This window comes from Parus major, chromosome 5 (assembly GCF_001522545.3).
Source record: "Parus major isolate Abel chromosome 5, Parus_major1.1, whole genome shotgun sequence".
In the NCBI taxonomy this organism is placed as follows: domain Eukaryota; kingdom Metazoa; phylum Chordata; class Aves; order Passeriformes; family Paridae; genus Parus; species Parus major.
In genome coordinates, this window is record NC_031774.1 from 953,925 (window position 1) to 970,776 (window position 16,852).

General features: G+C 42.1%; 1 protein-coding gene and 1 long non-coding RNA gene across 5 annotated transcripts in view; one reads left to right on the plus strand and one right to left on the minus strand.

Annotated features, from left to right (window-relative positions):
* Positions 1-13,520, minus strand: part of QSER1 (glutamine and serine rich 1) — a 44,436-nt gene extending 30,916 nt beyond the window's left edge. For 2 of the 4 annotated variants that reach the window (XM_019006901.2, XM_015630087.3), the window contains exon 1: positions 13,343-13,520. In XM_019006901.2, the coding sequence (XP_018862446.1) occupies positions 13,343-13,458 (116 nt within the window). In that variant the 5' untranslated portion in view covers positions 13,459-13,520. Of the gene's footprint in view, positions 1-12,615; positions 12,922-13,342 lie in introns of those variants that run through there. The other 2 variants (XM_019006898.2, XM_019006899.2) reach the window with 2 other exon arrangements.
* A 117-nt stretch (positions 13,521-13,637) lies between these two features.
* On the plus strand, positions 13,638-15,929 carry LOC117244572. Its single transcript, XR_004497925.1, has 2 exons — positions 13,638-13,823; positions 14,952-15,929. It is a non-coding gene; the product is annotated as an uncharacterized LOC117244572 (long non-coding RNA).
* The last annotated feature ends 923 nt before the right edge of the window (positions 15,930-16,852 follow it).

Genomic DNA, 16,852 nt, shown 5'->3' on the forward strand with positions numbered 1-16,852 from the left:
ATCCTAAACAAGCACAGCAATCTGAGAGATTACCGCCTTAGGGTTTCTTTTTATAAAATTTAACTTTTAAACAGATGAACTTACACAGCATGTAATTCACATATCAAAAATACATCCAGCATGGCAAATAGCCTTACGGCTACCAAGCTCTGTGTGCTCTTGTTTGGAAGTTTGTTACAATTGGGCAAGTTCTTACTTGTATTGAAATGTCAGATAAGTTACTGAAGAAACATTCACATTACTCAGTTCCCAAAGCACTTAGTTCTTATCACTGATTATCACAGAGATTCCCCACTTCCACTCTCATACTGAATTGCACAATGGAGTGATTACTGCTAGGAAATAATATTAATTTGACACACAAATTTGGAATATAGTTCCTCACAAAGTATTTTTCACTGAAAAGATACAATTAATTTTAGAGTAATATTTAAGAGATAGCCTGTAAAGTTATCATTATTTGTTATTGCTGTAATAATGCAATCAAAAAAAAAAGTGTATGACAATGTAAGTGAAATCTGATTTTTTCCAGCTACATCAACTGGGCTAATAGAAGATTTTTACTTCTCCAGTAAAAATTCTGGAAGAAAACTGTAGTCATTGCACTTCACTGTTACTAAAATGCCTCAACCTTGATTTACAACTCCTTTTTGTTAGCCCAGATTAAGTCTGTCAGGAATTGACCCTTCACACATCTGTTTGCATTGCTATTATCACAACCATTTCTTTCCAAAGCGTTCTTCAATCCAACAGCTTCGTAAAAATTCAGGTTTCCATCTGCAAAAGGTTATCGAGACCCATTGCACTCACCACCCTCCTCACTTGCCAAGACAATTATCAGGTTTATGCTTCACACAAGCAAGGGAAGCATTTTGCAGCTTCAAACTCAGATGGAAGTATCATTTTTACATGGAAACAAAATTTAGCTGCAATAAACACTGGACATACAAGTAAGTACTGTTATTTCTTTTACTTTTTTCCAATAACCTTGCTCTCTGTGACATCCATACAGAATAAAACACTGAAATGGAAAATAAGCACTTTACATAAGTATTTTTGTCCCCTTTCCATGTTATGATACTCCTTTTACTAACTATTAAGTAATTTTTTTCATCTTTCTACTTTATTTTCCAGATAAATCTTCATTACAACTCAGCAATTTTTAAAGTTTTTGATTGATTGATTTTTTTTGCATTTGGTGTTTTCTGGGGGAGGTGTTTGGGTTGTGTTTAGTTTAGTAATAGCAATCATTCAAGTACCAGGGAAACTCACAATGCTTACATGGAAAGCAGACCAGAACTCCTCAGGATCAAAGGATACATCTGGGGGCAATCCCATATTCTTAGGCACTTGGAACTCCTGCCTCTCATATAAATAGGAAAATTACTACAGAAACCCCCACATCAAATCACAGAGCACTTTTAAAGCATTCAAATGGTGTGTGGGCTGTGCTCCAAGTGAAACTGGACACCTGCAGGACAAGTGGGTGCCCAGGAAACTCCTGGCTCCAGATCCCAGAGGTGCTCCCACCACTCTGAGAAGGGAACTCAGTGCCCCAGCACCGGGGTCCTGCACAGGCTGACAAGTCTGACACCAAAACAACCAAACCTAAACAACAAAAGCCAACAAGCCAGCATGCACACAAGGCATCAGATTTGAGGCAGACCAGGAAATTTGATCTCATTTTTGTCTGTCTGTACTGCCTTACTGAAAACAAGAGCTCCTGTGAGAAGATGACTCGGCCACAGCCCCCTTCTAATTAAATCACCAGAAAGGAGATTAAAAAGAACAGTGATAGTCTCGTACTGGCAAGAAAATACCTTTAAACTCACACTTTGCATTTTATCTTACTTGAGATATATGTGAAATAGGGGAAATACCACTCAGGTTTCCCTTTCTATCCCAAAGCTCAGACACTTGGCAAAGAAGTCTCTCTCCAACCAGCTACCCAGCTGTGCTATAGCAAATTCCACTCAGAGACAGAAAGCAAAGCCATAAACCCAACAAATGTGCTTCTAAATATTAAAAATGTCATCCTAAATATAAGATGTAGAAGCTGACACACAGCTTACGTCTCTTTTTGTCCACTGTATTTGATTTTTAGACAGGTAAAATGCAGTTCCAGGTTTTATTACTCGCTGGCAAGTGCACAGTTAGGATTGCTTTAATATTAGATACAACATTTATTACTTTCTTTAAATACTTATCTTTGTTATTTTGCCTTTACTCAAATGTCTCGTAAAGAAAGAATGGAAGAGTATTACTTGAAAACATTACTTGAATTTAATAGAGATTAAATGGAGGGTAAATGGCCTTTCAGCTGCCCATTGTAACAGCAAGAGTTCCCCATTTGCCACAGTCAAACTAGAATGTAATTCAGGACCTACGGGCTATTTTCAGATAAAATTAATAATTTTATAACATATAATAATTTTTAATAAAATTAAGCTTTAAAAGCAGTGTTACAGGTAGATTACTTCAATCCAGAAATGGGTTTAATTTTGTACTTTAAAAAAGTCATTACTCTAAGAAGCAGAGGAGGGAGTTGCCCAGGAACAAAGTTGCTACTTAAATGAGCTCAATACCATTAGTAACACCAAGTCACTCCTGTCCAAAACACTTCTGCAAGTTTAAAAGCACAGAAAGCCCTTAAAGCCAACAGAAAACAGAAACAATAATGTTTCAGAAATTAATTCTAATGGGAAACAAATGCCTTCTCAGCCCAGAAACTCATTTCAGTGCAAAATATTTTTAAAATGTATACAATATGTCAATTTTCATTTCTATTTCCCAGCCACAGACATACTGGGGGGAGGTGGAAGACAGTGCAAGCACAAATTTGGTCTGAAGCCTGAAAATGTTGGCAGGTTCAAGAAAAATAGGAAACCAGCCTACACCCTGCATCTAATTCCCTTGATCCTCTCATTAGATTATACAAGACAAGACAAACCTTAACACTGTATTTGCACGAAGAGAAAGAATATTTAACAATCCAGAACAGCTGCAGTGTCCATGTGTCCTGGGGTAACTTTATGATGCTGAATTGTACCCCCATTTTTGTGCCTTTAAACTTAGTTCTGAGAGCTGAAGCGGGGGAGAAGGGAAAGGGGTGGAATTTTTTCACAGATCTGTTTGCCCCACGCTACCAAGAAACAAAAGAAAAAAACGAATTGCTGCTTGAAAAATGAAATTCACTGCTGAAAAGTCAAAAGAAAATCATCTCTAAAGCTAATACCTCAAGGTACATAATGCATTCTTTTTAAGAATAGCATACATCTTTAGCATTTTGCCCAGCCTGTTCTTTTATTATAGCAAATAAAAAAATGGATGTCAATGTTTTTAAGTATTATTAACATTATTCTTCAAGACAGATGACTTTTGGGAAGATGGAAAATACAGAATCAGACTCCAGTACAAAGGTAAGAGAGTAAACCACAGAGGAGTAGCATTTTACTGACAAGTTCCACTGTTTGTTGGTCATGGCACATTCTCCCTTTCAATGCAATCACACACTACATAGCCAGTGGAGAATATATCCCATCCTAGCACACCAAAGGCAATAATCCTCCACTCTTTCATTAAAAATGAAGCTATAATGTTAATTTCCCCCTTCAATTCAAAGGCAGAGCCACCAAGAGCATGGCTAAGACTGTCACAATGTGGGCCAAGGACTGCCTGGAGGTACTTGCAAGAGGAAACACTCATTACATCCTCGCTTTCTAGGAGCAGAGATAAGGAGCTTCTAAGAAATAGATTTTTGAGGTAGAAAATACATGCAGGGAGCTGTCTCAATCAGCAAAAGTTCATGCTGTTCCTGTGATTCTTCACCAGAATAGATATCACATCTTAAGGGAATAAAGAGATTTTATGACACAGAAGGTCCATCTCCCTTTTATTCCTATGTTAATATGTCTGAACTCCTCCTGCTCGATCCTTTTAAAAATGAAAAACAGGAAAGCAAAAATACTCTTACTGGGACTTCAATACCTGAGTGCAAGTGCTGGCTTGTATGATTAAGTAATCTGTGGAGTTCTTAGTAACAAAGACAATATAATTCTGTTTTCAAAAAAATCAGTTAAACTCTGTCTTGAAAATATCTATGCGAAAACTAATATTCAGATAAAAATGAGCTATTTATAAACTTCAACTTCAGTTACTACTAAAGGACTGGACAAACTACTTTATGTCATTTTTAAACACATACAACCTAAATCAGCTTTCTTTGTGAGGTTATTTATGGCTGAAACGCAGTACATTTAACAAAATATTTTTTTAAAAAAATCAGAACTGGTAAATTTGGAGCCGTTTCTCTTACCTTTGACAAAAAACATTTGTAACTTAACCAAAACAACTTTCTAACAAAAATTTTGCAGCTTACAAAAAAGAAACTAAAACAATTTGACTATACAAGTAGAGCTCCTGATGCATGTTTTAAGAGGTTTCAGTGCTTTCCTGCTCTGAATATTCAAGACTAACTTTGATGTCCTTATTAACACAGTATCATTTCAACAGACACTGTAACAAATTCCTCCCAATTTGCATTATAATGTAGTGTCAGAAATAATTTTAAGACATTTGTTTGCCAAGCAGTGTTTTGGGGATTCATACATCTTCCCTGACAGCTTCTACTCTATCAGTGCCTGCAGAAACAGGAGTACCATTATGGTCTGTGTAGTTTCCATCACTGTAAGATCTGCAATCTTATTTTCTTGCTTTTTGAGACACTGGATTATTTTGTCACTGCATTTACTTATCCTCTTCTCTTATCTTCCCTCTATGAAAGAACTTTTGCTTTACCCAGCATAAAGAAAATAGCTGTGATTTTTAAAATTATAAATACTTCTCTCCTAGAGTTTTACTTACAATTTCAAAAGATTTTTGTAACAGACAGTAATGGAAATATAACACTTTTTCTCTGAAATGTGATGCTATTCTGTTGTCAAAAGTGCATTTAGGGCATGCTCAAAACTCCTCTCAAGATCATTCCAGTATTAATGGTTGAACACACAGCATAATCCTCTATTACAGCTGAAATACACACAAAAAGATTCCATTACTTTTAATAACAAAATTTTATTTCAAAATATAATAATCAGCAGAGCGTTATCTCAAGATGTGGGTCAGCCACATCAGAGCCTTAATAAAATTACAATTCATTTTACCTATTGAAATGTTTTTGGACCCTCATCCTCCTACAGTTATTACAGCATTGTATTTTGTGGCAAGCTTGAGTCTTACATTTAGGGTACTGCAGGAACACTTGATATCCCATTTCTTAATAAGCCCTTTATTTTCCATTTATATGGAAAGGATGATGCTGAAGTTAAGATTTTCATCACAGGAGATAAGAAATGCCAATACATGTGTGCTGTACACCAACAGAGTCATCTTATGCTGTCAGTGGGCTCCTTTTCATTACCAAACCTTGAAGCACTTGCCAGTTCCATAACTCATGAAATACCTTGAGCTTCATTCCAGGGAAAACCAGGCACAAATAATAACCCACTCTGATTTACAGCCCTCACCACTGAGTCTCAGTATTGAAATAACTACTCAAATGAGTACTGAAATAAGCACTCAATAAGTACTGAAATAACTTCTCAAGGTTTTGTGAAGTTAAAATGCAGCCCTGTGAAGAGCAGTGGCCTGATGGCCCACAGCCACTGGCATGGAATAGGGGCATCTACCCAGGGACCACATCTGAGATCACACACCCTGCCACCCTATAGCCAAAAACTCAGGGTCATTCAATGGATTCCAAGCCTTGCAGCATGTCCACATGTCCAACACAGTGTTTTTTTCCACATCCCACAACATGCTGCAAGGGCTAAGCTGCTCTTATGAGCTATTTTAGATTCAAAGCAAAAGAGGTATCCATCCCTATGACTAACTCCAATTCCATCCCAATTTAGGAGGTGTGCCCAGGAAAGATCTACCATATTAACAATGCAGTCCATCATAAAACACAGCAGAAGAGTCCTTTACTTTAAAGGAAGCATTACAGGGTGTTATTAACCAAGTTTATAAGGGAAATTAGCATAGCTCTTGAATTTAGTTCTTATACCTCTACACATGTGCTCTCCTTATCCTAAAACAGGTTTAGATCTACATTTTTAATCCTGCAAAGGGGACCCTGGCTATCATTTCATTTGTCACATGTCACTATTTAGCTGAAAATACCAGATGAACCCACTTGCTTGTGAATGCTTCAACCAGAAAACGTGCATTTTTCGAAACTGTAGAAATGCAGTTACAGCTACGTGGCATTTACTTTGAGAGAGTTTGAAAAACTACACTACATTAAACAAATTCCTTGAATATGCCCCAGATATTGATTTGAGCTTTCATAATGATCATACAAATGTCTAAACAAAACCAAGTATTAATAAAGATCAAAATGACGTACACACACGAACTAAAAAAAAATAAAAATCCTTTAAATGGTAAAAAACACCCAAATTCTCTTAAAAGCAATATCAAAAAGTAGTTTTTTGAAGGGAAAAAGATGAAAATCCTATCTCTCTCCAGTGGTGCTGACTATCAGCAAACTCCAGCTCACCAGTGCCAGCAGCTGAAGGTAGTTAACACATGGTTGTGTTCAGTGTATGGAGGAGTTGGCTTTCCACAATCACTCTTTGCACAGCAAATGAACAAATGTTCAGATTCAAGAAAAACTTATTAGAAATCCTGTTCTTGGCAGACTCGGCAGAACATAATGAAATGGGATGAACATCAGGATTGAAGGATTATTCACTGTCTAGCACTGGAATTTTTGACACGAAGACGAGAGAAAGTAAACAGGATGTGGTGTGAAACACCAAGCTGCCATATTTCTGAGAGGGATTTCCTGGTCAGGAAAAAGGGCAGGGTGGAAGGTGCAGCACAGGCTGGTACACTCAGTTTTGCCCATGTATGTGACTCTTTGTCTGGCATGTTCTGGATGACCAAAAGCTCTCAGAACAACTTGCCAGACATCTGGAAACGCTAGACGGATGGCTAGAGCCCTCCAACTCTTCTCACACAACACTGCCAGCTGAAAAATGAGGGATATCTCCAACAAAATCTAAATGTATGAGTGCCCCAAGTATAACTCCTACAGGATTATTAAGGAATAAATGCTCCTTAGTATCCTGCTGTGTAAACACTATTTCTCTAAGATAAGGATGCCTAAGGGTGCCTTCTTCCTGCTGAGCATAATTGGTTGCACTTTTCCAAGTCCTAAGCAAGCAACACAGGTAGGCATGTAGAAGGAAGATGAAAAGCAAGAAAAGCAATATGGGAAAGTAAAAGCTTGTCTAAACATATGTAGGTTCTTGTTGAATTGTTTTGGAATAAGAAATTTTCAAGTATGCAGAAATCCAGGAATAAGAGGATATAGATAGGATAGAAATAAAGACTTGACCCTTTTTGCAGCCCATCATCAGAGGTTCTGAGGAGGCTCTAATGAATATAATATAATGAATATAAATTCACTACCTAGTCCCAGGTCTGTCCAGGGCAATGAAACAAAAGAAGCCATGTAATAATGACAGAATAACAAGCAGAAGTAAACTCAAAAACTATGAAATCTGCCCAGTGAGACAAGTAAATCCAGTACTTAATAACCAAGCACTCTGTCCTCTCTGAAAGCATTTCTCCTTGCCTAAAAATTCAAAGAATTTTCTTTTCTCTGCCACTTGCATGGTACAGCAAGAAATGCTGTGCTGGAAAGGCTGAACTCTGCACGCTGCTCAAAGTTATTTTTGTCACAGTTAAGGCTGCTAAGGAAAGTCTGAAGTGAAACTATTAATGTACTGCCTTTTAACCGTTTTTTGTTTTGGTTTGCCTTTTCTTTGTTTGTTTAATGTATGGAATAGGCACTCACTATGCAAAGTAACTTCTTGACATGCAAATTTGTGAAAGGTTTGACAAAATACAACAAAGAAAGATATCCATGCAAAATACACCCACTCTATAAGAGCGCTAGTGTTGTTTAGAATTAATATAGTTCAGGCATAGGTGCATTTTTCCTGACAGGAACAAAGATTTTTCTAAAAACAGCCTCCTTCCTATGACAGCATTATACCAGAATCAGCAGCAACTCCAAGAAAAAAATAAAAGGTGGGCAAAAGTACAGGAGAAACAAGGTGAAAAGGTTGCTCTCTGTTGGTATAAGGTAAACACACCTATGATTAAAGTTAACAGGATGAAAGGCAAAATACACACATGGGACTGAAACACTTTTTACATAGGTGGTGGAACACAACCCCTCTTTCTTGCAGAACAATGTATTCTGTACCTTGTGTTGAAAATACTGGCTCCATGGGAAAGGGCTCACATCTGAAATATCATTGTGGGTGATCTCAAGAGAGATCTGGCACCCAGAAAACAGACAGTCACCAGTGCTCCTGGCAGGGAAGCAGGCAACACAATTTCTATGGGATGTTCACTGAAGAGAGTGACATGGCAAGACTGAGCCCATCTAAACCCTGTCCAGAAGGGGAAGGGTTTAGATGGGAAGAATCTCCTGGGAAGAATCCCTGCCAAGGCCACACAGCTCACTCCTTACAGCTCTGCTCCCTGCTTGCCCCCAGGTGCCACCTCTGTGTTCCAGGATGACAGCACAGGTACAGCAGCACGGCTACCCAGCTCAAGCCATTCACTGTTTCGGCCAGGAGAGTTTTCTCATGGATTAACAAAAGAGAGCAGCTCCCTGTGCAGTTGCACAAACACCAGAGCCAAGACAAGGGGAGAGGAAGGGAGCCCCTTTCAGCAGCAGTGAGCCCGAGCAGCCAGTTCAGCCTTCTCAGGTAACTTCAGACTAAGCTTCAGCTCATTCCTTCTGCACACAGCTCTTTATCACCATTTCTCACCGCAGCAGAATGACACACGCTGCTTGAAATCTTTCATGTAAAGCTGGCATTAAATCTTACACAGGTAAGCAGCATATAAACCCAAACAAGCCTGGCTGGCTCGTTTTGAAACTTTAGCAAAGATTTTGCAAGATGACCACACATCTGCACCAGGAGAAAGCTACAGGGGACAGAGCAAGAATGTATTCAGCCTCTGTTCAGTCAATCTTTGACCTCCCCACAGCTGGGATTTCAGTGTGTGCTGAATGCAGGTGAAAAAAAGAAAAAGAATAGAAGGCCAACAAAGGCCAGCAAGTCCCTGTAAGGTATCTGTGGTATACCACAGACTACCTGTGTATATTTTGCATGTAAAAATGTTTCAGATATAAACTATGACAGAAAATTTGGTAACATTTTAAAAGTGACCTGCCCTTCTATATGTTTGTAAAATTTATTTAATCTTTCTGTGCCTTTTAATACAAAAATTCTAAGTATATTCCCAGATTATGAGCTTTCCTTTCAACACTTGAAATACTATGCCATAGGGAACTTTCTGTAGAATGTGTTTAACAACAAACATTGGTTTCACCTCTCAGAACAATTTCTTTTGATGAAAGAAAATGTTCTCTGCTTTTCTAAAACACTCTGCACTTACAGAGTTCCTATAGCTATGCAAAAATCCATTAGAATTGAAAATTGAGCCTTAACTAAAACACAATTACCATACAGCTGTTACAATATGCATTAGTTTGACAGCTATGCAAAAATGAGTTAAAAAACCCATCATAATAATTTATCATAAAAGTATAAGTCTCTCATTTATGTAACTTTGCAAATGAACTACCACAGTAACTAACACTTTATCTTAGCTTTAAATGATATAAAACCCCAACTGCTTGGGTAGGGCAGAGATGGATACAGACTACCAGGCAAAAAGGAACATCAGACACCATGGCAAGCACCATAAAATTTAAATCAACAAAATAATTGTGACTGACTTTTAATCACATGTAAAAAACGTGAGTCTTAGAGCTGTGGTAAAAAAAATAACAGGAACAGTGAGATCTTTCCACTAGCAAAAATTCTTCTCTAAATGAAACCCTAGGAGTACCCCCAAGTCAGAGAAACTCAATCAGAAACCTCATCCATTATCACCTGTCTCCATGTCTCTTTCTAAGCAATTACAACAGTCTCTCACACTATTACACATCACCTGTTTTCTGAATACTCAGTAATTCCTGAGCAAGTAGCAGGTAAGCATGACATACCTTATCTGCTATTCAACAGCTTTTGACAAAAAGAGGGTTAAGCACGGAGGTAAGGTTTTCTGACAGCTACAGTAAAAGGCCAAAAGTGGCAGTGCACTCCTAGAACCACCAGAAATTCCTTCAAGATGCTGCCAGGCTGTGTAAGGGGTCTGGGGGATGCAGAGGACAGGAGCCACTTGTCACAAGGCTGCAGTGGCTGCACTGTCCCAAAATGCTGCTCAGCAGAGCGGTCCCTGCTTAGTCAATGCAGTGATCCCAGCGATTTCCATCAGCTCCCATCCCCAGTTCCCCATCCTCTCCTATTCCATGGGAACATTATGGCACAGCAGGCCTGGTAGCCATGTCCTTGTAACACTTCACCACACATTTCCTTTTAGTTGATAAGAATAGTGCCATTGAACAGACAAAACAGTGCCTGCAAGAAATAAGGAGCAGGATAAAAACCAGATGGCTGAAGTGAAGCGCAGGAAGACAGGAGCAACGCTTGTAGGGAGAAGAAATCATTTTGATGAGCTGAGACTGTGAACATGGCTCTCCACACAAAGGGAACATAGCCTGCAACAGCGTAAATATGAAATTTGAATGAAATATTGTTATCTATATCACCTAAAGGCTGAATTCTTTTCAAGAAAGTACCAGATGAAAATGACACACATTTTTAAATTTAACATCAGGCTCATGCAGCTTCAACTGTTATGATGACTACCTGTCAACCACAATCAAAAACACCATTTTGAAAAATGTGATGTGAGCTGTAACACAAGTCGAGGGCATGGACAGCATATTCCTTTACAGTACATCTATACCTTCACAATTTCCATCCAGGCTGGTGCAAGCCTTGGCAGTGACAGGAATGACTCTTCCATCCCAATTCCTCAGCAACTCCACCCATATAAAGACAAATGCTATCAGCAATAGAGGAAACCACAAGCACCTAAAACCCAGACTCTTCTTATCACTGTGTCCAACATGGTTCAATTCTTTAAATCTGGCCAAAGACAGAGTATACTAATTCTGATTAAAATGACACAAACCCAAAGTAGCCAGTTCAGGAGAATTTCAAGTACAAAATATGATTCATAGCATTTTCCCTGTTCTTGGTAGGGATAAAAAAAAAAATTTACACGTTTTCAGACAACAAATTTTAAATTAATCATTTGTCACCATGTGTAGAGAAGATATATATCTCTCCATGACCTGGAGATGAAACTTCAAAGAATTAAAACAAAGTCTTCTTCACATTGTTTCCTGAAGCAAAACATAAATATTGCCATATCATACATGGATGCAGTAATACTAATTTGATTGGTATAGGCAGCAGGTATTAATCTAATGAGCTTCTGCATGGTACCTGTCTTGGGACTTTTCTCCATGCCATTTCTTTTAAAGAACTCCCAAAATGTACATTTAAGATGGCATTAATATAGCAGCTATTAAAAAAAAACAAAAATTGAAGGATGTGTTGTAAAACCAGAGGACTCTTTTAAATACTTAGAAAAATAAAAGAAATCATCAAGCAGTTGTGTTTCTTGTAAAATTCAAGAGAAATCCACTTCTGATTCTGCACTACCTATTCTTAAATTACCTGGGAAATCCAAACCTGCCCTATGGAATAGCTGGCATGACCCTCAAGAGATGATGAGAACTGGAAAAAGCAATATAGAAAGGACAAGTCACTGTCTTCCACTGAAATCAACACAGCAACATGACCAAAAGCTGTTCAATGATTAGGAAGAAAAACTGGAAAGAACAATACGGAGACCTTACTTTGCCAGGCAGGCAACTCCTTAGAGAAAAAAACTTCATGAGGCAAAAAGCATTTGGCCAAAAAGCTACCTGTCCTTGCAATTCTCTGTGAAACAGGGAATATACAGCCTCACATCCCAGAAAAGTCCTGTGATCTTCTCACTGAACATTGGCTCAATTGTCCCTCAAATGCAATGTGCACAATTCAGGAAGGGTGACAATAACTTGAAGGAAATCTAAAAGAAATCTGGGAGATAAACTAAAGTAGAAAAAAAAAAAAAGAAAAAGAAAAAAATCTCTGGTAATAAACTTCAAAAGATCATGTTCTTTTTATTAAGAAAAATAAGTAAAGCAAGAAATTAATTTAAGAATTCATACTCAACATATAATGGGATTTTCAGTGTTGATGAGGCTACAAACAAGACTCAGTGGCCAGAAACTAAAGGTAGCCCTCCTGATATCAGAAATAATATATAAGTCAGTCCCTTGTATACTTTATTAAGAATTGTGCTGAATTTTGCTTCATTGGAATTTTTTAACTACACCTTCCTAAAACATAAGCTCTATTTTCAAACACAGATTGGGGAAAAAAAAAAAAAAGTTCTATGGCCTGCATTATGAAGAGGTCAGACTAGATTGCAACAGTCCTTCTGACTTGATAATCTATTAATCTTATCAGACATGTCTGACTACTTTCAGAAGCAAGTGCAAAGTCATCTATTAGCGCACCTATTTCGACGGGATATTTTTAGCCCGAGACTCTCTTTTACCTTTAAACGTCGTCGAGATGGGAACCGCAGATAAATCAAGCTAGAGACATAAAAGGCAGGCGATAACGAAAATCCCATCGCCTAGAGAATACTCGTTTCAGTTGGCAGAGTTACACAATCTAAAAGCAACCCGAAGCCAATAAGATATCCTGTATTTTCCCCGCACTTCCCGGAACTTTGCAGAACTCTCCGTGGGACTGAATCGCTCCAGTCAAGTTTTGGCTGCGAGGAGGCTCCGCACGCCCCGGAGCAGCGCTTTAGAGGAACGAGGTTCGCCCGGCTCAGCGGAGAAATGGAAGGGCGCGGGGGGATGCTGGCGCGGCGCGGCCGCCTCCGCCGGCCCGGTGTCCCGGCGGGCAGCATTGTTCGGGCGGGCAGCGCCGGTGCCCGCGGCCCCGCTTCCCTCCGGGAGCCGGCCAGGGACGCGTGAACTCTTGAACCCGCGCCGCAGCCCGACGCGAGCCTCCGGGGCGGAGAGACCGCCCGCCCCGCCGCCGCCGCGGGCCGCCGGGGACAGCGGGGAGCCCTCGCCGCCGCCCCCCGCCCGCCGGGACGCGGCCTCTCCCGCCCCGCCCGGCCCGGCCGCCCCGGGGCCGCCGGGCCCCGCTCGCCCCCCGCCCTGCCCTGCCCTGCCCCGCCGCCGGGGCCCCCCTCGGCCGCCCTCGGCCAGGCCCCGGCGCGGCCCCCGGCCTTTCCTGCCGCAGCCCCCTCGGCGGACCCTCCTCACCTGGGCTTCAGGCTGCCGGCGCCGCGCTCGTAGGCCCAGGAGGCGGCGGGCGGCGCGGTGCCCGGGGCCAGGGGCTCGGCGAAGCCGGGGGTCGTGGGGTAATTCCTGTCCATCATCGGGGCCGCGGCCGCGGGGGCTCCGCGGGGGCCCTGCGCGCAAGAGGGCGGCGGGGACCGAGCGGGGCGGGGGGGGAGCGGCGCCTCATCCGGGGCGGGCAGCGCCGCGGCCCCGTGCGGCCCCCTGCGCTCCGCTCCCGCTCAGCGGCGGGCGGCGGGCGGAGCTGCGGGCGGCGGCGGGGGCTGCGCGGCCGCCGGACCCATGTCGGGCTGCGCGTTCCCAGGATGCTCCTCCCCCGCCAGCGCACTGGGGCTCGCGGGCTCCGTGTCCGGGGGCAGGGAGGCCGCGGCGGAGGGGCCGCCGGGGCCGCCGGCAGCAGCGGCGGCCGGGGGAGCGGGAGCAGGAGGAGGAGGAAGAGGAGGAGGTCTGTGACTCGCGGACGGGCGGCCGCGGCCCGAGGGGGAAGCGCGGCGGCGGGAGCGGAGCGTGGCGGGGGGCGGTAGCCGCCACCGGGGCGGGGTGGGGGGCTGAAGGCGGGGACGGGCGGGGTGGCGGTGTCGGGTATGGGGGAGGCCGGTTCCTCGGTGAAGTGAAGCGCTGGCGCTTTGTTGGAGGAACCGGGGCGGGGCCATGTTGTTCCCGCGGAGGGGAAGCGCCGCCAGCCGCGGGCTCCGGGGCGGCCGCCGCCGCCAAGATGGAGCCCGACGGCCGCCCCATTGTAGGGCGCTGTGCAGGGCGGCCCGCCCGCCTGGCCCCGGCACCGAGCCCTGAGGGCGATCCCCGCGCCCCTCCGCCTCCCCCCGCGGCGGGGCTCGCCACCCGCCGCCTCCGCTTCTGTGTGTCTGTATGTTAGACCTTTCCTAAAGACTCGGGCATTCCCCATCAGTAAGTGACTGCAGGCCTGCGGCCTGGATGGAATCGTATAATGGGATCACGGAATGCTTTGGATGGGAAGGGACTTTAAAGATGATCCAGTTCGATCCCCCCTGCCATGGGCAGGGACAGCTTCCACTAGGTGAGGTTGTTCAAGGCCCCATCCAACCTGGCGTTGAACACTTCCAGGGATGGAGCAGCCACAATTTCTCTGGGCAATGCATTCCAGTGCCTCACCCTCCTCACACTAAATAATCTCATCTTAATATCTAATCTAAACCTACTTCCAGTTTAAAACCATTACCCCTTGTCCTGTCACACGCCCTTGTAAAAAGTCTCTTTCCAGATTTCTTGTATATGCCAAAAGTCAGTTAGCAAGAGAAGAGAGAGAATATCTATTTATTCTTTTTTTATTTTTATTTAGTCTAAATTTAAAGTAAAACTCCAGAGAGATTCCAGAGGCCTACTTTAGCGAGGACTAGCTAAAGCAGTTTATTTTTATTTAGAACAGTCTAAGCCACCTGGTTTGTAGACAGTGAATTCATGTCTTTCGCTGAATGCTTGTTAAAACAAAGAATAAGGGAAACGGGCACCATCTGCAGAGAACAGGGTAGGAGCAAAGGAGACATCAGCGTTGTGCAGGGGGATGATGAACTGTGGTGTCTTGCTTTTCCTGCAGATTGAAGATAGGCAGGCCAAGATGAGCAGGAGGAATGTGCCTCAGAGGTAAAGATGAGGAATACACTCTTGAAGAGAAGGTGACTGCACCTGAAGGCATTGCTCAGAAGAGGAAGGTGTATGCTAATGAGCGAGTAAGTCTTTTGAAGATTCAGTTTGTAGCACTCCAGGCAATTCTGAACCACAGAGTGAAATGAATTCTGTAGTGAAATGCATTTAGAAACTTGGCTACAGCCAATCAGATTAGATGTTGAAAAAAAAAAAGTTACAAAAAGCCTCAACATTGGAATGAAAAGATGGAGTGATCAGTATTAAATGAGAAAGCAGAAAGGTATGAGACACTTCAGGAGGAAAAAGTGAAGTTCTGCTTTTCTCATGCCTAATTTCAAGAAGCAGCAGGAAGAAATGCAGCCGTGGATGGGGAGGGAAAGAAAGGTAAGTGTGAAAGTCATCAGCACTGAGGAGAGGAGCGAAGTCACCCAGAGGCCAGGGCAGAGGGCGGAGGGAGAAGCAGCAGCTCACCAAAGCCAGAAACCAGCAGAGTGAGTTTTCCTTGTGTTTGCATAAGTTAGCACCTGTATTGCTTGCAGCTGGAGGAGCACATGTGGGGGGTGGGAGACCTTTCCCTGGGAAACAGGAGGGTTGCTGTTTTACATATGAACGAGGCGTGATGACAGAAAATTACTCCAGTTGTATGCTAATAGTGAAGCGTTTTCCTGCTGATACTGTTGAAAGTGCCATTTCCAGTGGGGAAGGACCCACAGTTTTTCATTTCCCTGCAGGATCTCCACTAATCTCCATTATTTTATTACACTTAGAGCACATTGTTTCCCTCAAGTGGGCCTGAGAGGAGGCCGATACATAAAACTGATATGAAATGCCTTTTCCATCTAGTTTGGTTTTCTAGAGTGAATGTGTTGCTGTGGAGTTTCTTGTCCCAGATTTGGATTATTTTACTAATAAATTGTAAAACTGCTAATGTCTTGTTTGTTTCTTTTCTCAAGCAATGGCAACATGAACTGTAAAGAGTACCATTATGTTGTTTATTTCCATTACAGAACCGCTCTAAAGAGAGTGTGGGGGTGGGTACATGGCTGTAAAATCATGTTACACGAGAAATCACAAGCACCCGTCCAGATTTACAGGCAGGGAAATATAGACAATGCTTTTATACCACTAAATGAACCACAGACACAGTGTTTCCCCGAACATTGCTGGAGTAGATCCTTTTTTCTGGCAATCAAACAATGAAGTTGAGTGAAACAGAAATTGTGACAGCTGTTAAGCTTAATTTCTTTTACATGGTTTTAATAGAGGTGGAGTAGACTGAAAGCTTAATCACTAATGTCCATAACCATCAGATAAAGTCAGTTTATCCAGTGATTTGCTTTTCCTGTGTATGAGATAAATCTTATCCTGATATCAGCCTGTGAGACTTCTCCAGTTTTCTCATTAAACTGACCCCTGTTGCTCGTTGCTGTCCTCTGTCTAGGAAATCTTTCTCAAAGTTTGTGCATTTTATCTTTTTGTAACCAAATGGTATTTTGTGACACTTTTCTCTAAGACAACAAAGGAGTATGTTGAGAGTAACTGCTTTTACAGTATCCTGGTATCTAGGATACATATGAGCAGCTTTTCTGAAGGTTCTGTTCAGGGATAGAAAAATTCCTTTGATAGATCATTAATCATTAGTCAATGTAATAGTAGTAATTAATAGTAATGTAATGTAGTAATTATCATTAGAAAGTTGATTAGATTCTTTTTAATGTTTAGATTAAAGTGAACATATTAAAATGTATATTTAGAAGTCATGTTAGGTGTGTTAATGATTCTGAAACTTGGATTCTTGTCTTAATAAGGAATGGTTTTGTTTCAAATGCAGCTGTTACCTGCTATTTAGGA